Genomic DNA, 22,833 nt, shown 5'->3' on the forward strand with positions numbered 1-22,833 from the left:
CCCCAACCAGACCCTGGATGAACCATGAGATCTGCAATCTGCTGAGGGCCAAATCAGAGGCATTCAAGTCTGGTGACCATGAAATTTACAAGAGGTTCAGGTATGATCTCCGGAAAGCCATCCCACGGGCAGAGTAGCAATTCTGGACTAAACCTGAATCAATGAAGGATGCTCAACAGTTGTGCCAGGGCTTGAATACTACTACCTCTTATAGAGTCAAATCAAACAACACAGGAGATAACAGGGCTTTGCTTCCAAAAGAGCTTAATGCCTTCTATGCTTGCTTTGATTGTCAAAACTTGGAGGAACCATCATGAACTCCTACAGCCCATGATGATTGTGTGATTTCAGGCTGAGGCCAACGTGTAGGCAGCCGTCAGGAAGATGAATCCACGAAGTGCACCTGGTTCCACTGGGATACCTAGCCAAGTACTAAAAACCTGTGCTGATCAACTGGCTGGAATGTTCACTGAGAAATTTATCCTCTCATTTTGGCAGTCTGAGGTACCCACCTGCTTCAAGCACACTTCAATTATATGGCAAAGGATAGCCAAGTGATCTGATTTACTGAAATATCATAATCAAGATGGTGCTGTGTATGTCAGTCGTGTTGCGAGCTCCATTCCAAATCTACAGAATACTTTTGATTATTGTGATTTCCTTGGCATTTCTTGTTCAAGTAGCTGATAGTCACATCAGATACGATAGACTGACTCTCCTGAACACAGTATTCACCCACTACGTGCTATCTTTTCTACACTGGGATCCCTGCTTGCACAATCAATGGGAGATTCACCTCCTAAACTGCTGCCACCTCGGAAGTGGAGTCGGAGGCAAGGGAGAAGGGCCAGCATCCTGGTGAGGTTGAGACAGCGTGCCAGTTGGCCGCCACTGCCTAGCATACCCCTGACTAACATTCAGCCGGACAATAAGCTGTGTGAACTGAAAGCCATAATCTCCTATCAGCTGGAAACAAAGGAATGTAACATTCTGTGCTTTGTGGAGACCTGGCTGATAGAGGAGATGCCGGATCATGCCATTGAGCCCTCTGGATTCTCCCTGTTCCAGGTGGACAGGTATGAAAACCGGGAAGAGTAAAGGAGGTGGGGTATGCTTCATGGTCAATAATGCCTGGTACAACCCCCGGAACATGCATGCACTCAAATCCTGTTGATCCTTGGATCTGGAGTACCTGTGTAGACCTTTCTGCTGTCTAGAGAGTTCACAGCTGTTATTATCACAGGCCACAGGCTGATACCAACCTGGATCTTAAGGAACTGTATGAGACCATCAGCACCCTGGAGATTGCACACTTGGAGGCTGCCTTCATCGTCGCCGGTGACATTAATAGGGCATTGCCGGAAGTCTCTTTGAAGTTTTGCCAACACATCCAGGTGAGCACTTGGGAGATAGCATACTTATCCACTGCTACTCTACCTTCCACAACACTTACAAAACGCTCCTTCATTCTCCATTTGGAAAATCAGATCACTCCTCCATTTTTCTGGTGCCAAAGTACAGGCAGAAGCTGAAACAAGAGGCAGCCATAGTTAAAACTGTCTACTGTTGGTCTGACCAATTGGCCTCCATGCTGCAGGACTGCTTTGATGATGTCAACTGCAATGTCTTCCATAATGAGGATGTCTCTGAGTTCATGGATGGGGTCATGAGTTTTATCCAGAAGTGCATTGAGGATGTTGTCCCCCAGAAATCAGTCAAGGTCTTCCCGAATCAGAAACCCTGGATCAACAGTTCCATAAGAGCAGCACTTACCGTGCAAGATAGAGCTTACATTACCGGTAATCAATAAGAGCTCAAGAAATGTAGCTCCAATCTGCGCAAGTTCATCAAGGCAATAAAAGAACAATACAGAGACAAGGTTCAGACTTAACTTTCCATCAACAACACACGCAGTTTATGGCAAAGTCAAAGCTAAATGCAGTGGAGTTTCCAACATCGATGCCTCTCTCCCAGATGAGCAGAATCTTCTTTTATGCTCAATTCGATTTCGCCAATACTGAGCTCCTGAGGAGACCTGCAAATGATGCGACTGGCAGGTTGGTCATCTCTAAGGCTGAAGTACGTAGGTGTTTTCAAAGGATGGACAGTTGCAAGGCTGTGGGACCGGATGGCATCCCAGGGCAAATACTAAGGATGTGTGTGGCACAACTGGGTGGTGTGTTTACAGACATTTTTAAACTCTCCCTCTCCCAGTGTAGAGTGCCCTCCTGCTTCAAAACATCCACCAGTGTCCCTGTACCTAAAACTACCAAGCTAACATGTCTGAATGACTGGCATTCTGCCACACTCACCTCAATAATAAGCAAGTGCTTTGACAGGCTGGTCAAGGGCTACATCTGCAGCTTGCTGCCTTCCACACTGGACCCCCTACAATTCGCCTGACACAACCGATCAACAGGTGACGCATTAGCCTCAGCTCTACACACAGTCCCTACACATTTGGAGAAGAGGGATGCTTATGTGAGAATGCTGTTCTTGGATTACAGTTCAGCATTCAACAAACTAATCCCCTCCAGGCTTGACAAGAAGCTCAGAGACCTCAGACTTAACCCTGCCTTGTGTAACTAGATCCTGGGCTTTCTGTTAGATCGTTGGCCAGTGTTAAGAGCGTGCTCCCTCACCTCTGTCCCAGGGTTGAAATGGCTAGCACAAGAGGGCACAGTTTTAAGGTGCTTGGAAGCAGGTAAAGAGGAGATGTCAGGGGTAAGTATTTTTTTAAGCAGAGAGTGGTGAGAGTGTGGAATGGGCTGCTAGCAATGGTGGTGGAGGTGGAAATGATAGGGTCATTTAAGAGACTTCTAGATAGGTACATGGAACTGAGAAATATAGAGGACTATGGGTAACCCTAGGTACTTTGTAAGGTAAGGACATGCTCGGCACAGCTTTGTGGGCCGAAGGGCCTGTATGGTGCTGTAGGTTTTCTATATTTCTGTTTCTATGTAAAGATCTTTACTCCTCATGTACATGAAGGATGTAAGTAATAAAGTCAATCCAATTCAAGATATGGAACATTATGCTGCTCATACTTAAGATTTCTCAAGTGTCCATAGTCCAGATGGAATGTCTTCCCATTTATCTTACATTTTTTCCAGTTGCTAGAAATACTCAGTTAGATAATAACCTCTATTGTTTGGCATCTGTATCTTTCAAAACAGATTCTCCACCAATATGCTAATCTTCATCTCATAAATTAACTATCCAAACCAGGTAGTTCAAGCTACTGCTGAAGATTAATAAACAAATCCAGCTCACTGATGTGAAAGGCAAGTGCACAGGTTCTTCTCACATTAATGCCTTATTGATATGGGTTCCTGACATACTACAGGTTATTCCTGACAGCAACAGCATCAGTACTCAGGATTTCTGCCCAAAATATTGACAGTTCCTTCTTCCCTTCCCCACACAGATACTGGTGAACCCGTAGAGTTCCTGCAGCAGACCGTTGGTCCAGATTCAGTCATCTCGTGTCTCCTGTGGGATCTTGACAAGATAGATGTGGATAAGGTATTTACTCTTATGAGAGAATCTTAAACCATGGCTACTCTTTAAAAATATGAGACCACTCACTTAAATTGGAGATGATTTTAGAACTCTCCCTTAAAAGGGCAGTGGATGCAGAGAATTTGAATTTCTTTAATGGATACCTCTTAATAAGTACATGGTAAATGGTTACCAGAAGCAGGCAGAAATGCCAAACAGGTGAGTCACAATGCTGGAGCAAGATAGACAGGCCAAATAGCCTATTCCTCCTCTTAATTCCTCTGTTTCCAAGTACGTTCATTAAAACCTATTAATTTCATATTTAAAATCAACAAATGACCATGTATTTATTGACATTCACAAAAGCATTCTAAATTTCTACTAACTTCTATATTCTTAATTTCAGATTAGATAAGTCTGCATATAATTGATAAAAAATGACTCTTCATCCCAGATTCCTGAGATAGCACCCAGATCACTCATAAATACTCTCTTACCTGGTAAAAAAAAAACCCACTACCTATCTGCACAGTCCCAGCCAATCAATAACAGTAAAAAGAAAGGTGCAGTGATTTCTACAACTTTTGGGTTTCCAAAGTACTTTGCAGCCAAAAAAAGCATTTTTTGAATTGTTTACAATAGTAAATTGTGGTAGTCAATGACAAGACATCATAAGCAGCAATGCAATACTAATTAGCAATACGTTTTAGTAAAGTTGATTAAATAGTAAGCATCAACCAGGACACAAGGGAGAACTTAAATTTTGGTTCTGAATATCACCATTGTTACTTTTAAGTATTTTTCCAAAGCAGCACATGAATTTCAATTTAACCTCATCAGAGGAACAGCAGCTCTGACAATACATTACAGGCTGTCACTAGTTACAAAGAGGTTCCTTTCCCAGAGGACCATAAGTTTGAAATTACACAAAACCACGTGATATGGTAACTATACCTCCAAAGTATTGTAATGATGACCTTGCTACTTCCACAGAATTGTAGTGAATGGCATCAAAGCCATTTAAGATTGCTAAAAAAGCAATTACTAAAGGTGGAGAGAGAGAGAAGTAGTTCTGGCATTCATGAAAATGAAGGTAAGTACTTAATGTTGGACATTTGAATTTAATAATATTGTGAAAGCTTATTCATATATACAGATATCCATAAATTGAGTGTTTAGAACCTGGGTGCCAGAGTAGAATTTTGCACTCAAATCTTGAGTGGAAAATAGAACACAGATTTTGAAGTATGAAGAGGAGTACCTTCAACTGACCCTCTGAATGAATGAATAATTGCAGGAGATCAATTACAACAGCTGCCACAGTAAAGGGAAGAATTTTCCAAGGTGGTAGCTGTAGGTATGATCAAAGCAGTTATTAAGAAAGGACTGGCTGCAAAAACCACCAGGACTGCCAAAAAAATATTAAACAAGAAGTGAATATCAACATTGGCCACCAAGATTTAGCAAGCCCCTGAACCCACACCAAAGTGACAGATATCACATCTTGCTGGTAATCACATTTCCACACAATGTAAAAAGCAGGCCGTTTTTTGTTCACTGATGCTGACTCATAGAGCAGTCCTATTCTCCATTAATTTTCCCTATAAAGTCCCTACATTTCCATTAACTGACCACTGATTTTACCACTCACCCACATACTTCAGACAATTTATAGTGGCCAATTAACCTATTAACCCATACATCAATATAACAATACATGCAATAATTAATGTTTTAAGCCTTAAAAAGGTTTAATTGTAAATGCTGCTTGCCATACCTGTTTTTGCAAAGCAAGCTGTCCCTCCACTTCTTGTACTTTGCGCTCAAGCTCCTGTTTTAGTTTTGCATACTCTTCCTGCTGACCATTAATTTTAGAGTCTTTTGAACTCCATTGGAAATAGAGAAAACACCAGTTAAGACTGACAAATTATGTTGTTTTTTTTAAAGTACACAGCCTAATCATGTTAAACAAATTCTGAAAGCTAATGTCAAACACAGATTTTGTAGTTGTGCAGGTTAAAAATGTCACCCTGTTCAATGTGTGAACTATGACTGCATTTTTAAAATCAAAACTTGGATCAGAAATATATATTGCCATCCAGAGACAAATAATTAAAATGTTTACTGGACAAGTCATATTTGACCTGCTGAGCAGTTAGTAGGTCAAATATGATTAAGGCCCTAAATTCAATCCACAATTTAAGCTGACTAATTTTAGCTGAGACATTGTCCCAAAATTATGGGGGGAGGGGGAAGAAACCCATTTAGATAATTCACTTTACACAAAGTGCTCATATTGTGTTCTGTAGACACTCAAAAGGCAGACAAGGTCACTTGTGCATTCTGGAGAGCAATAAATATCCACACAACCTAATCTTAAAAAGTAATCAATATTTTCACTAATGTAGTGAAGAAAATTGATGAGAAAAAAAAGCTGTATTAGCAGTTGAAAGCAGTATTTTCCTTAAACACCACTATTCATTTAAGCATAGTGTTAGTTAAAGAGTCAGCTAAGAAAAGCTTCCAAGATGTTGCTTTGCACATTACACAAAGAAACACAATTAGAAGGGTCTCGGCCAGAAACATCGATAGTGCTTCTTCCTATAGATGCTGCCCGGCCTGCTGCGTTCTGCCAGCATTTTGTGTGTGTTGCTAGACATTATTGTTGCTTTCTGTAATTCCATAACAGATTTCCATTCCCACTTCTTAAGATTACATTAGTGATTTTAAATGTCTGTCCTCAGCTTCTATTAAGTCGTAAAGAGGTCTACACAATTATTAATATCATGTTGTGGATCCAACCTATCTGTTACAAGCAAAACGTACTGTTGACACCTGTTCATATTTTGTGTTATAATTGTTCCTTGGCATTTATCATCCAAGTTGACAACACTAATGAAGTAAAGAGAAGTCTGAGGCACTACAATTTCAAGTAGAAGGGTAGGGTGAACATTTAAGTAATATAGTAGATTAATCATTTCAAACAGGAGCATTTGGTGAACCATAACATTTTAATTTCAATTTTGCTAACAGGTGCTTTAGATACATTTATTTAGTAGCAATCCCCAAATAACACAAATAGTAATTTCCATTCTGTATGAAATCTGTTAAACTAATACTTCTCCTGCATCATCAGTAAACAAACCTTACAACTTACAGCTTTCATTCCACTGACCATACCTGCGAATTTTCTCTATTTCCAGTTGATGAGCCTTTAATTGCTGCTGGTACTGGAACTGTAGTTCTTCCCGTGTTTTCATCTCTTTTGCAACAATATTTTGCAACTTGTCAATTTCAATTTGTAGCTCACTGATCTCTGCTTGTTTGCAACTTTCAGTTACTTTTAACTGAGCAAACATGGCATCATAACGTTCCAGATCTCGGTCCCGCTCCTCAAGTACTCTTAGGTTGAACATAAAATCTTCTTTCAGTATGTTAAATTTTTCTTGTTCTTCTTTGAGTTTTACTTGTGTGTCTTGAAGTGTAGTAACCAATGATTGGATACGTTGTGTTTGTAAGCTCTTCCATTCTTGTTCCTTCCGAGCAAGAAGTTCATCAAAATTATCATTCTCCTGAAGCATTTTAGTAGTTGCACCTTGTAAATTTAACACAATAGGTTACTCGTATGCACTTTAATATTAACTGAATTAGAGATTCTGTTGTCCACACCTACCACCCCATGAGCCTCCACATCAAACACACAACTCCCCACAACTTCTGCCATCTTCAATGGGATCCTACCACCAAACACACCTTTACTGCCCCCCTCCACCCCAACTCTTTCTGCAGGGATTGCACTGTTCATTCGTTCCTCCCCACTAACCTCCTCCTATCACATTTCCCTGCAAGCAGGAAAAATGTTACATCTGAACCAACATTCAAGGCCCCATGCAGTCCTTCCAGGTGAGGCAACATTTCACTTGCAGATCTGTTGGGGTGGTCTATTGTATCCAGTGCTCCCAATGTGGCCTCCTCTACATTGGTGAGACCAGGCATAAATTAGGGGATTGCTTTGTTGAGCACCTCTGCTCCATCCACCAAAAGCAAAATTTTCTAGTGGGCAACCATTTAAAATCGTATCACCATTCCCATTCCGACATGTCAGTCCTCTTCAATCATGATGAGGCCACTCTCAGGGTGGATGAGCAACAGCTCACATTTCTGAAGGCATGAACACGATATTTTTTTCTCTTATTTTTTCTTCACCCCCTCCCCTTTCCCCATTCTGGTCTACCTCTTCTCTTCACCTCCCTGTCACCTCCCCCTGGTGGCCCTCCTTCTCCTCTTTCTCCCATGGTCCACTCCTTTCTGCAATCAGATATAGTCTTCTCCAGCCCTTTACCTTTCCCACACCTTCAAGCCATCCTCCTACCCTTCCTTTTCAGCCCTGATGAAGGTCTTGGCTCAAAACGTCAACTGTTTATTCATTTTCATAGACGCCGCCTGACCTGCTGAGTTCCGCCAGCATTTTGTGTGTGTTGACTGAACAATATTTATTATGGTTTCCACTGTATACAATGGATAGGTTTCAAACAACAAGTTTCTCTGACAAAAATGGTACTCTATCCCACTTCAGGCATTGACTGATCTGTTTAAATGTATTTCCAGAATTTCGGAACAAATAAACAATAAATGGGATTAATTAATTGTTGTCTGAAATGCCAATTTATGCAAAACTCCACTGGGCACAATGGCTTGTGGTGTAGAAAAGAGAAATTGCTCGCCAAGATGTGTAAACTCAAATTACAGTATATGCATGGGATTATGTACTTCTCTCCTCAATCTTGAGCTGAACATATTTAAAAGAACGTAATTTGCAGTCCCAGTGTTAGGATAAATGAGGAGTGGCAGCCAGTACTAAAATCAGAACCTCAGGTCACTCAATTATAACACCTACAAGCAATACATAAATACAAGGAAGTCTGCAGATGCTTGAAGTCCAGAGCAACACACACAAAATGCTAGAAGAACTCAGCAGGTCAGGCAGCATCTCTGGAAATGAATAAACAGTTGATGTTCCAGGCCAAGACCTTTCTTTGGGACTGAAATGGAAGAGAGAAGACACCAGAATAAAAAGGTGGGGGGGGGAGGGGAAGGAGGCTAGCTAGACAGTGATAGGTGAAGTCAAGTGGGTGGGAAAGGTGAGGAGCAGGAGAAGAAGGAATTGGATAGGAGTGATAGACAAATGAGAAGAGGTAAAAGGCCAGAGTGAAGAATAGAAGATGAGGGGAAGGGGAGGGAAAAATACCGGAAGGAGAATTTGATATTTATACCATCAGAGGCTACCTACATGGAATTTAAGGTGTTGCTCCTCCACTCTGAGGGTGGCCTCATCTTGGCACAAGAGGAGGCCATGGAACAACATGTCAGAATGAGAATGGGAATTGGAATTTAAATGTTTGGCTACCGGGAAGTTCAGCTTTTGGCAGATGGAGCAGAGGTGCTCGATGAAGCGGTTCCCCATTTATGACAAGTTTCATCAATGTAGAGGAGGCCACATGAGAGCACCAGACACAAAAAATGACCCCAGCTGATTGGCAGGTGAAGTGTTGTCTGAAATGGAAGGTCTTTTTAGGCCCCGATTAGAGAGGAGGAGGAGGTGAATAGACAGGTGTAGTACTTAGGCCACTTGCAGGGATAAGTCAGGTGTACATGCAGTAATCAGTTCTGAAATTACAATGACACATGCATGAATAAGCACCAATGTCTGTCTAGAGAGCAGGCTGCTGTCTCACAGCAGATGACAAGAGATATTGTATGGAAAGTGACATGACCATGAGACATTCTATTTTGCATTGACCCAGCTACATAAAGCTAAGATAACTGGTCTACATCAAACCAGGCACATTGCGTCTTCAGCTAAAATATTTTGCATCATTGTGACAGAAATCATGGAAAGCTTGTGGCAGGCTATTTTGCCATTTAGCACATCATGAATGGTTATAAAGCATATTTGTTCTGTCAATCGGTGCTGGGGTGTTTACGTAGCTAGTGATTCAGCCCTTAATATATTGTGATAAAATACGTGTATTTTGAGTTCTGGCCTTTTCCACTCAAAAATTTATGACCATTCATGTGATCTGTTTGTCACACGAATGATCTTGTCAGTTCAGATATGCTGCTATTCTAAATACGTAATTCTATGGAACCATTCGCCTACACAAGATGTTGAAGGATTATGCCAAACATTTTCTTGAGGGCGTTTTATGGTCCCTGTATATATAGCCTATGAGAAACAGCCACAGAGATCAGATAATGTCTGATTTTATCTCCTTAGTTAGAGAGAGGAACTCAGAGAGTGGAGATGCAAGCAGTCAAGTTGCCAATGTATGATTGTTAATGCAGCTAAAAATATACGAGTTGATGAACTCACAGCTTTGATGACCCTCACAGTCAAATGCTTCAACAAAAGATTATAGTAATATAGGCAATGTGGTAGAGGATGCCTTTGACTCCAAACTGTTGAATAAGATGTCTATTTTTAAGAGTGCGTGGGTTTATCATTAGAGGGAAAAAGATCAGCTTTTTATATTTTCTGGTTAGCATCTAACCTTAAGACTTTCCTTTATTATAAATGATGTAAAGACAAAACCCTCTTTAATCTCTACATTATGTAATTTACATAGTCTGGTAACAAAGTTGCTATAATTTCATAATTGTTCTGTTAAAATTTGTGCATACAAAGAAGAATTTCTCTTTGACCAAAAAAAACACAGAATACCACTTCAAATGAATGCTTAGACACACGTATTTTCTCCCCACAAAACATTCTGAATTTGGTCTCACAGTAAACAGGGAATAACAAGACCTCAGTTAATGAAAGATTATATAACTTCATTGTCAATCTAATACAATGAACTAGATTTTAAAATAAGCAATAAATATTTTATGAATGTAATTAATCCACTTACTGCAATTTTTTTCTGCAGGAGTTTATATTATGAGAGATTGCTGTTTCTATTCACTCTGCTAATAAACTGATTCCTAAGTAATTTACTGCTATACAGTAGAATGGAATGTCATTCCACACTCACTTCCAACTCACTACACTTACATCCAGTGGCCACTTTATGAGATACGCTAGCTCATTAAAGCAAATCATGTGATAACAACTCAATGCATAAAACCATGCAGACATGGTTAAAAGGTTCAGTTGTTATTCAGACCAAACATTAGAAAGAGGAAGAATGTGATCTAAATGACTGACCATAGAATAATTGGTGCCAGAGGAGGTGTTTTAGTATCTCAAAAACTGCTGATATATATCCTTCATCAGGACTGGAAAGAAAGGGGGAAGATGCTAGAACAAGAAGGTGGGATGGGGAGGGGAAGAAGGATAAGCTTGAAGATGAAGACAGATGGGTGGGAAAGGTAAAGGACTGGAGAAGGAATCTAATAAATAAATGCCTTTTTGAATGAGGCGTATTTGTTAAGACATTTAAGAGTCAATTCTGTTGATCTGGTGACATAAGAGACTGCAGATGCTGGAACCCGGATGCAGGAATCAGCAGATCTAGAAACATCTGGAAATGAATAGTTGATGTTTCGGGTTGAAAGCCTTCATCTACCTAAACTGCCTGTTCCTCAACGTAGATGTTGCCTGACCTGCTAAGCATATCTACATGAAGCGCCATCGCAAGAAAGCAGCATCCATCATCAGGGACCCCCACCCGCCCAGGTCATGCTCTCTTCTTGCTGTTCCCATCAGATAGGTGGAACAGGAACCTCAGAATTCACACCACCAGGTTCAGGAACAATTATTACCTGTCAACCATCAGGCTCTTGAACCAAAGGGGATAACATCATTCAACTTCACTTGCCCCATCAATGAAATGTTCCCACAACCTATGGACTCACTTTAAATGACTCGTCATTTCACGTCGCAATACTTATTGTTTATTTACTTATTATTTCCTTCATTTTGCATTTCACAGTTTGTCATCTTTTGCATACTGGTAGAACACCCAGTTGCTGTTTTTCATTGATTCTATTATGGTTATTAATCTACTATGGATTTATTCAGTATGCCTGCAAGAAAATGAATCTCAGAGTTGTCTATGGTGACATATATAATATTTAGCTTGAACTTTGAACTTTTTCCTCCTCCATCCCAAAGACCCCTGGTAGATTAACTGCTATTTTAGTTACCCTTCACCGTAGACCCAAGCAAAAATAATAATTGGGATTTCATGGATATGAGAGAATAAACTGCAAGGTTTATTCTTGATTATTGTGTTTGCGTCAGTACTAGAACTTAATTCAGTTTTTATCATTGATGGTATTGACACTGTTTATACCATTTGTTTGAGTAACCTCCAGAAGGAATTTTCAGGGTCCAACTGTCAGGTTGACCAGTCTATTCAGGACATTGCTTAAAATATACTTCCTTCTGCATTTTACATGATGAAAGTACAGCTGATGATCTATACATAGTTGTGCTGCTGGGACCAAGGTTTCTAAATATATATGGTGAAACCTTATGACAATCACCACAAGGTTTTGTAAACAGGTTGCTAATGAAAGTTCATAATGAAACTATCCTAGATGTGTTACATCTGAATCATTGTTGTCCAATGTGGTACAACAGGTTGAACAGGCATCTCCAGTGCACAGCATATGAAAATGAATACCAGATTTTCAGCAAAATGAAAACTTTTTTTTCAGTAAGACCTTTTGGTGCCGTCATCCCTTAGTTTAAAAGAATATTAAATTAACAGTCTCTAAATAAAGGCATCAAGTACAAAATTACAAAGATTCAACATAAAGCGGTGAAAATTTAAAAAAACTCACTGATCAACAGAACTCACCTGGCCCATCTTTGTGGAGTCTGCGGGTCGAGGACCTATGAAGTGTAGGATGCCAAAATCTAATTTTCAAGATCATCTTGCTAAAAGCAAATAACTTCAACTAGAGGTACCATCTTGTAATCTGATGGAGAATGTCTGGCAACGTTGGATCCAAAGCAGGTTGATTAATTGGATCTAAAGTTGCCTTGGTGAAAGAAGACAGCGCAGAGGAGGCAGGATGCTTCCTTTGATTGGAAATATATGACAAGTGATATACCTCAGGGATTGGTGCTGGGACATTTGTTGTTTGTGATATATGTGAATGTAGGAAATACAATCAGTAAATCTGCAGATGACATGAAAATTACTGATGTGGATAGTGAGATACATTGTCTATGGCCACAGCAGAATATAGATCAGGTGGAAAGGAGGGCAGAGCATTGACAGAAGGAATTTAATCATGTTAAGTACAAAGTGCTGCATTTTGGGAAATAATAGTAGGGAATGTACTTTAAATGGGAAGGGACTAAGGAATGTTGATGAACAGGAAGATCTGGTGATCCAAATGCACAGTACACTGGAAGTGGCAAAACAGATAGATAGGATGATGAAGGCATACAGCATGCTTACCTTCATAGGTCAAGGCAGAGGTCATGAGAATGGTATTATGTTGCAACTTTACAAGACTCTGAATAAGCCACACTAAGAGTAATGAAAATACTGTTTTACACTCAACACCAGTATAGGAAGGGCATGATTGCACTCAAGAAAGTGCAGAGCAGGTGCACCAGGATACTGCCTGAATTGGAGGACTTTAGTTATGGGAAGTGACTGAATAAACCAGGTTGGTTTTCCCTGGAGTGGAGGAAGCTGAGGAGTAACGACAGAAATACTTCAGATTATGACAGACATAGTCAATGTTTCCACCCACTGTATGTGTATCAAAAAAGGTGATGTTACGGAATTAAGGTGAGAGGAAGGAGCTTTAAAAAGAATTTGAGTTTTTCTTTAGACAGAGTGATTGATATCTGGAACATGGCATTGGTGGATTTGATAAGTTAACCCTGTTTAAGAGGCACTTATACACTTAAATAGAACATAGAGCATTACACCACAGTATAGGCCCTTTGACCCATGATGTTGTGCCAACCTTTTAACCTTCTCTAAGATCATTCTAACTCTTACATAGTCTTCCATTTTTCTATCATCTGTGTGCCTATCTAAGAATTTCTTAAATGTTCCTAATGTAGCTGCCTCTACCACCACCCCCAGTTCCACGCACTCACAACTCTGTGTAAAGAACTTGCCTCTGACATTTCCTCTATACTTTCCTCCAAACACCTTAAAATGTTATCGCCTTGTATTAGCCAGTTCCACCCTGGGAAAAAGTCTCTGGCTACCCACTCTATCTATACCCCTTATCATTTTGTACACCTCTATCAGGTCACCTCTCATGTTCCTTCACGCCAAAGAAAAAAGCCTTAGCTCATTCATCTTAACTTCATAAGACATGCCCTGTAGTTCAGGCCATATCTCGGTAATTCTCCTCCGTACCCTCTCTGAAACTTCCACATCCTTGTCCCCTCTATGCCATAAGAGATGACCAAGAGTAATAAGTCCTAATGAGAGCAAATAGGATTGGTGTACATGTGCAAAAGCACAGACAGACTGCACCAAAGACCACATTTCTGTGCTGTACGACTCTATAAAATCAAGTTGGCCAGTTTGCAAATGGTATCAAACTAAAATGAGTACTAGAATGAATGGAATTAGCCTTACATTTCAGCAGCACTGGTATTCAGGGTCAGAAGCTTCTGACCCTTAAGGGCCACTCCAAAGACTTGAGTATATATTCTAAACTTGCACTTCAGTCAACGGAGTGAAGTGCACTTCGCAGTCGGAAGTTCCAAATTTCATAAGATGTTAAAATATGTGGACACAAAAAAAAATTCAGATATGCTTTTTAAAAACCCAGTATGTTTTCTGAGAAATCATTATCACTATTTATCCTTCAGTTAACATGAAAAGATTCTGTGGAAGTTTGTGCACAGATGACTTCTTTATTCCCCACATTGTAACAGAGATTGCACTTCAAAATAACTTGAAGTTTGTGAATGCTTTGTGACATCCTGTTTATGAAAGATGTTCTATACATGCAAATTCTCTCTTTAGTTTTATGGAAGGTTAAATAAATTAAAAGAAAGTTAGAATTTACCAAAGTATGTATAGCATTAAACACATAAAAAGAATCTAAATTAATATGTTAATCTATGTTAATATGTAGTCTCAAACTAATGGCAAAATAACTAAGAGTGAAGCAGCCAGAATCAAAGATATGAACATATTCAGGCAGAAGCAACCAACAAGATCTAAGGAAAACTGAACGACACAACCTAGAAAGTAAAATACAAGACATAAGTCACAATTAGACTGTTAAATATGTTCTAATCCTACCAGATCTAATTTTATCATACAACTTAGCCCAAGATCATACCAAAGGAACACATTTATTCATGGGTAGATATAATGTCGTTTATGGTTATTTTTCCAATCTTTTTGAAAACAGGCATTTAGCAACAAATGTTCTAAACCAGCATCACATCAGGCAGTAGGTAAACATGTATTATACAATACAATTAAGTAAATTCATACAATCTCTCACAATCCAAAAGAAACGGGAATATAAACCAAATAGATTAATTCTTATATGGGAGAACAGATGATTTTTGGCATCACAATCTAAGCACCCAGCTCCATATCCTGACCCAGACCAAGACCAAAGGCTATGTTTCACAATATATTGTTCAAATCATCACAACCTACTCACTTTTCAGTTAACGTACTAAACTTCTCTCCCTAGAGACCAAACTTTGTGGATGAAACCTATTACCTGTTCTTCACCATTTGGATGTCTAAATTTGAAAATACATGTCCTTTTGCTCTTAAGATGATTGGGTAGTCAGGGTACTAACAATAATCTTCTTTGTAGCAGCTGTGAGTCCATAAAGTAATTCGGAAAGGTTCAACAGATAAAGTCTGCTCTTAAAGCCAAAAAAATCTAATGCAAATTTACTTTGTTTTCAAGCCCAACATTAAAAAAATATAATAATTTAATCTTAAAAATCCAACCTGAACCAGATACTGAATGTTTATCCAGATATGTGTTAATTAAGCATAAATAGCCTCCTTCGTTCTTAGCATTTATAAGCTTAAGTTATTTCACCCAAAAAACATACCATGGTAACAAAGGACAACAGACTTTACATAATATGATCAATATATCCTGCACCTAAGCAGAGTAAAAAAAAACTTTTAGATTTTCTGTAAAAAGAAAATAATTCAAACCCTATAAACACAAAATATATACAGAGGCTGGAAATCCAGAGCAACACACACAAAATGTGTTTGATGGTAGGGTTCTGTTGAAGATAGTGGCAGTTGCAGAGAATGATGTGTTGGATGTGGAGGCTTATAGGGTGGTAGGTGAGGACAAGAAGAACTCTATCCCTGTTAAAGTCGCCGGAAGGTAGAGTGAGGGCAGAAATCTAGGAAATGGAGGAGATGTGGGTGAGGCAGCATCAATAGTGGAGGACATCTCTGATGTCTTGGAAAAGAAAGCTTTATTCTGGGAATAAATGCAGCAGAAACAAAGGAACCAAGAAGAGCAGACAGGGTGGGAAGAGGTATAGTCAAACAACTTCCATCATCTTCAATGGGGCTCTACTACCAAACACATCTTTACCATCCCCCACTCTTCACTTTCTGCAGGGGTCATTCCGTTCATAATTCTCTTGACCATCTATCTCACCCCACTAATCTCTTTCCCGGCACATCCCTGCAAGCGGAAGAAGTGCTACTCTTGCCCATTCACCTCCTCCTTCACCTCCATTCAGGGCCCCAAACAGTCCTTCCACTTGACCTGTAAATCTGTTATAGTCATCTACTGTATCCAGTGCTCTTGATGCGGACTCCTCTGCATTGGAGAAACCTGACGTAGAGTGAGGGCCTCGCCTTATTAAGCACCTTCACTCCATCTGCAAAAAGCAGAATTACCCAGTGGCCAACCATATTAATTCCAATAATCCATTCCCATTCTGACATGTCAGTCCATGACCTCCTCTTCTGCCACAATGCGGCTACTCTCAGGTTGGAGGAGCAACACCTCATATTCCATCTAGGTAGCTTCCAACCTCATGACATGAACAACAATTTCTCCATCTTCTGGTAATTTTTCTCCCTGCCCTTTGCATCTTCAATTGACCATGATGCAACCAGTCAAGCTACCCTCCACCACAGATCTATAAAAATTAATCAAACTTTTAGATGAGATGACAATCTTCACAAACTTCTAAGAAAGTAGAGGTACTGATGTGCTTTCTTCATTATAGCATGCACGTGCTGGACCCAGAACAGAATCTCTGAAATGGTAACACTGAGGAATTTAAAGTTGCGACCCTCTCCACCACTGATCCCTCAATGAGGACTGGCTCATGGACCTCCAGTTTCCTCCTCCTGAAGTCAATAACCATCTCCTTGGTCTTGGTGACATTGAGTGAGAGGTGGTTGCTGTTTTTCAATTTCCCTCCTATATGCAGATTTGTCACCACCTTTGATTTGGCCAATGACAGTGACGTCATTGGTAAAGTATGCCAAATGAAGCTGTGCTTAGCCTCACTGTCATAAGTAGAAAACATCAGACAGGGCAGCATGAGATTTGGTGTAAGTGTTAAAAAGGCTTGCAACTGAGACCTTGAGATGGCCATGATAGATAAAGCACAAGTGCTCTCCGAGTCAATGCTTGGGCACCCTGATATACAAATAGTCATAATGACAGCACCAAATGCAATAGATGAGGTTTGTGACTTTAAACCTCCATTTTCACCAATTCTCAGAACTTCATAAATAATTAATATGGCAGATGTCATTGTCTTAATAATAGCAAGACCCTCAGTATTTGACATTATTGCAGGACAGATTTGATAGCAATTTCTGCTTTCTGGACATACACAACTTAACACGGAAATCCAAATATTGAATTTAGTACTACTGTAGGGGGAGTGCTATTGCAGTTCTTGAAGGTTTACTTGGTACTGAAATAATTACAATGATATGAACATGAGGTGCTTATTCATTTAAACAGTGCTGGAAAAAAGCTGAAAAATTGGGGTTCTTTTATTTAAGAGTATAATGGCTTAATAACTGACAATTACAGCTCAATGACCTGTTTTGGAACGATCAAGTAATTTTACAAGTGTTTTGTTTTATTTACTCAAAACAAACATTTTTCCCCAAAAGGTTTTGTTGTCTGGCCCATTATCAAAGACTGTTTATCAAATGCCCATATATTTTCTAATCCTTACATTTTATATTATTCATAATTAATAATATCTGCTTTATACTTTCTGGTCTGGGCTCTGCATTCTCCAATCCTTAATCTAATTGAAAAAAGAAAAGCAATGTTTTACAAGCAACCTGAAGACACACCACTGTGAATCAGGCGCTGGATTAGTTTATCATAAAAATGCAGAACTCTACAGATGCTGGAAAGCCAGAGCAACAAATACAAAATGCTGGAGGAACTCAGCAGGTCAGACAGCATCTATGGAAATGAATAGATAGTTGACATTTCCTCCTTCAGGACTGAGTAAGAAGGGGCAAGATGTCAGAATAAAAGGTCTCAGCAATTTAGAGGAGGCACATTGGGAGCACCGTACACAACAAACAACCCCAGCAGATTCGCAGGGGCAGTGCTCCCTCACCTGAAAAACCGCCGGGGGCTCTGAACAGGAATGAAGAGGTGTATGGGCAGATGTAGCACTTAGGCCACTTGGAGGGATAGACATTAGTAGGGAGAGATGAACGGACGAGAGAATCGTGAAGTGAATTATCCCTGCAGAAAGCAGAGGGGGAGAAAGTAAAAATAGTGGTAGGGTCCCTTTGGAGACAGCAGGAGTTGCATAGGATAATGCATTGGATGGGGAGGCTTGTGGGGTGGTAATTAAGGACAAGAGGAATTCTTTCACTGTTTAAGGCTAGCAGTGTTTGGTAAGGGAATTATGAGTTAAGTGAGTTTTAGTTTATGATATGTTGTTACTTTTGCATCATAATGTAAGAAATCAATTTATTTAAGTTATGCAAATGTCACTATTTATGAGAACAAATTTTTGACACTTGAATGATGTCTGAACTCAAATCAAAATATATTTTCATCACTTTAATTATTTTATGAAAATTTTTGTTTTATGATGCATCTTTGGCTGACTTCAAAATGATCAGCAAGTCAGGCAGCGTCCATGGACAGTGAAACAGATCTAGCATTCCAGATCAAAGGTCTTTCATTAGAACTGATGAAAGATCAATGATCTTCAACATGTATACCATTTTTCTCTTTCTGCACATTTTCTGGTAAGTTGGCGGCATGCTCAGACACAGCAGCCACTGCAGGTTCCTCTTATATGTCTTCTTTTTTTACAATTGCAAGTCACTCCTGGATACCAAGAACATCAAGTACTGCAGAACTATCCCACAGCGAGTTGCTCATTAGCGACGGAGCTGGACTTATTATGTATCATTGTTTTGTTGTCACCCAGACTTGCTGTTTACTGTTGGACAGTGCAAGTGATTGTCTTGGATGTTTTTATAGTGATTGCAAGACCCTGTTGGACACTGGTAATGTAGAATACTGCAAGTCCAGTTCACTAGTTCATTGGCAAGACCAACTGTGGAGGAGCTGCGTTGCCTGGGTTGTGGCGAAGACTAGGCCTAGGCCTTGGAGTCACTATCACATCCACAAAGGGAAGGAGATGCTGAGGTGGTGTGGGAAAAAGCAGTGGCCTCCGTGGATGTGCTGGAATTTGTACTGGGTTGGATGCTGGCCCTATCAGTGCTGCTCTCTGGTGTTCACTCGATGGAAGGACAAGCTGGACCAGGACAACTTACCATCAATCTATTCATGCCACACAGCGTCTTGGGCTGTATTATTTTTTGTGACTGTATGCTTTTCTGAAAACAATCATACACTATATGTTATTTGTGCTATGTGCTGTCGGTATTGTGCGTTGCACCTTGGCTACAGAGGAATGCTGTTTCCTTTGGCTATATTCATGTATGGATGAATGCCAATTAAACTTTAACTGAGTACAGTACTGTGCAAAAGTCTCAGGCACATGTAAAAAAATGTAAAATGAATAAGCTTTCAAAAATAATAAAATGAAAAGTTTCCAAATATCAAATAAAGTTACTATAAAGAGCAGTGAATGGTAAAAACCAAATCAAATCAATATTTGGTGTGACCATCCTTTGCCTTTAAAACTGCATCAATTCTCTTAGGTACAATCATGCAATTTTATTAAAAAGTTGGCTGATAGGTTGTTCCAAGCATCTTCCACACACTTTAACTATCTTGCTTGCTTCTGTCTTTCCAGGTAATCCCAGACAATCTCGATGATGTTGAGATCAGGACTCTGTATAGTCCATACCACCTGCTATAGAACTTGTTCTTCATTTCACAGAAGATAGTTCTTTACGATCTTGGCCATTTGCTTGAAGTCATTGTCCTGCTGCAGAATGAAGTTAGGGCTGATCAGACGCCTCCCTGATGGTATTGCATGATGGATGAGAATATGCTTGTAATTCTCAGTATTGAGGATTCTATTAATGCTAACCAGATTACCAACTCCACTGCAGAAGCGCAGCCACAAACCTGCATTGAACCTCTGCAGTGCTTCCCGACACTCAACTGCGTAGCGCTCTCCAGCTCTTCTATGGACCAATTGCGTCCCTTGTTTGAGCCAAAAATTTCAAATTTTGACTTGTTAGCCCAGAGCACTTGCTGCCATTGTTCAGCAATTGTGTTTTTGTGCATAGGTGAGTCTCTTAACTTTGTTTCCACTTTGGAACAATGGCTTTTTGGCAGCACTCATTTATTAAGATCACTTCTGACTTCTCTGGACTGTGGAGGCATGTACTTAGGTTCCAGTGGTTTCTGTGAATTCAGAGTTGATAGCAGTGCTGGACATCTTATTTAGAAGGGACATCAGTTTGATGTAACAATTGTCTCCTATGCTCAGTTTCTGTGGTCGACCAGTGCAAACCTGGCCCTCAAACTTCTTCCCCTTTTCTTTGTGCTTCTTCAGAAGAGCTTGGACAGCACATCTTGAAACTCCTGTCAGCTGTGAAATTTCAGCATAGAAAAGACACTGCCGATGCAGGATGATCTGCTTGTGTCTTGTCGCCATACTCACTCTTGCTGTAGTGTAAGAATTAATGATTTTAAAGTTAAATTGTCACATCTGTATCGGCCTCAACTTTCATCTGTATCAGTCCTTCATCCAGCTTGATTCTTCTACACCCATTTCTGATTATGTTAATCAGTTTACTTCATTCAACTCATTATGTCATTGATCATTAGCATCCTGTTTATTATCTTTGTTTAATCTTGTTCTAGGCTATATACTGACAAAATAATCAAGTTTTTCCTTGAAAAGTGGTCTACTACTTAATATGCTAGTCTTTAATGAAACACAAAAAATTCTCTATAACATTTAATATTTTGGAATATGAATGTTTGGAAATCTCAAATTTGCTCTTTTCTACTGACACACAAATGCCAAAGACAAAAAATAAACATCTGAAACAAAACTGATATTAAAAATCTATAAATGCCCAAGGCTTTTGCACTGTACTGTATGTCCAGTATTATTTATAGATTGATTGAGATACAGCACAGAATAGGCCCTTCAAGCTGTGCCCCCCAGCAACCCATGAGTTAACCCTAGCCCAGGGGTCGGCAACGTTAACCACTGAAAGAGCCAATATGGACCCATTTCCCACAGAAAAGAAAACACTGGGAGCCACAAAACCCGTTTGATATTTAAAATGAAATAACACTGCATACAACGGTTTTTTTTTTGCCTTTATGCTATGTATAAACAAACTATAATGTGTTGCATTTATGAAATTGATGAACTCCTGCAGAGAAAACGAAATTACATTTCTGCATGCAACAAAAACATTTTGAACTCCGAAAAAAAGACGTTGGGTTGAAGGTTACTCCATAGTTAGCCTACCTTGGATCGAAGAATTAAAAGAAAGCCCGCACTGGCGGGTGTCAGGCATTGGCAGTGGTGATGTATATTAATAATAGCGATAAAAAACACGTTGTAGCGGTGTGCTACACGCAGCGCTAAAATAAAGACACTGCAGTCAAAGGTAGCTTTATTCGAACTAAACAGCCTTGCTTTAAAGCCTCCCTCAACCCGTCCCCGTGGGCGCGGATGCTCCAAAAGACACGTACTCACAAACCCCTGTAGGCTATCTCCCTTAGCCGGAATGGTGGCTAATTGTGAGCCGGTTCGGATGTGCCAGGAAATGGGGTCTCCACAAAGATTTTAGATTGTACAAGATCACCATAATCTTCAAATTTCGAATTACATTTCAAAAACTAACAAACCACGGGGAGCCGCAGCACAGAGATGAAAGAGCCGCGGGTTGCCGACCTCTGCCCTAGCCTAACCAAGGGACAATTTACAATGACCAAGTAACCTACCGTACCGTATGTCTTTGGACAATGGAAGGAAACCAGAGCACCCGGAGGAACCTCACATAGTCACAGGAAGAACGCACAAACTCCCTACAGACAGTGTATTTTTATAAAATACAGACAGGATTTTTATTTTAGATATTTTAGCTAAATATTGTGAATTGGTATCTAATAGTGCACAGGGTAATTAAGTAAGATAAAGAGTAATAACGTACAGAGGTGGCCAGTTAGTTCATCACACCCAGGTTCTAAACCTACACTTTACAATTTTTCTCCCCTTTATACAGTTATTGAATTCTTTTCTGTTAACCTAGTATTGAATATATTTCCATCACTTTTTTTCCCGCACAGTATTCCAAATGAGCTTGTCGCAAATAGCCAAGACCCAAAAGATGACCTCCGCAATAAAAATTCTATTTGATGTTATTATGGCAATGCAAAATTAATTTAACTAGGAAATGTCAACAGTCCTGTCAATGTAATACTAAAATTGGTCTTTCTGAATCCTCCATATTTAGGACTCCACACTACATAGAAAGAATATCTCCTAAAAAAAATGAAAAACTATTATGGGTCTAGCTTCTAGAGTATGCTAAAAAAGCATGCTAAAGGTTTGGGATTCCAATTGGAGCCTGTTGTATCGCTTTAAATTAGGTAACCTGAGGGCTTTTATCCAAATGAACTGCATTGTAACATTTAAAACACTCCCTCCAGACAAATAAGGAAATGCTGAGGATTAAACACAAAGGAAAACTAACATAGCAAGAAACCATGAATATTTCCAAATTGGTGTACAAAAAAGTCAAAATACTACTATCTTCTGAAGCTAAATTTTTCTTCCATTAATAAGATTATTTTGAACAATATTTTCATCTGTAATCTTTTCTTTCAAAGAATGTTATTGATGCACCATCAATAACTCTAGAAGACTGGAAGTGAATGATAGGCTTTCATTAACAGTGAAAAAGGGAGCACGACCACGTTGAAGACTGAGGGAGGAGCAGT

The 22,833-nt window shown here is 39.6% G+C and overlaps 1 protein-coding gene across 7 annotated transcripts in view; it reads right to left on the bottom strand.

The window, feature by feature from the left end:
• The window catches only part of ccdc57 (coiled-coil domain containing 57), a 164,619-nt gene that overhangs the window by 133,660 nt on the left and 8,126 nt on the right, over window positions 1–22,833 (bottom strand). For 5 of the 7 annotated variants that reach the window (XM_059948591.1, XM_059948590.1, XM_059948587.1 and 2 more), the window contains exons 2-3: window positions 6,682–7,096; window positions 5,279–5,387 (exon numbers count right to left, since the gene is read on the bottom strand). The exons of 1 other annotated variant lie outside the window; for it this stretch is intronic. In XM_059948591.1, coding sequence (XP_059804574.1) covers window positions 5,279–5,387; window positions 6,682–7,082 — 510 coding nt within the window. In that variant the 5' untranslated portion in view covers window positions 7,083–7,096. Of the gene's footprint in view, window positions 1–5,278; window positions 5,388–6,681; window positions 7,097–22,833 lie in introns of those variants that run through there. One more of the 7 variants, XM_059948592.1, reaches the window with a different exon arrangement.

Source organism: Hypanus sabinus, chromosome 23 (genome assembly GCF_030144855.1).
Source record: "Hypanus sabinus isolate sHypSab1 chromosome 23, sHypSab1.hap1, whole genome shotgun sequence".
NCBI classification, from domain to species: domain Eukaryota; kingdom Metazoa; phylum Chordata; class Chondrichthyes; order Myliobatiformes; family Dasyatidae; genus Hypanus; species Hypanus sabinus.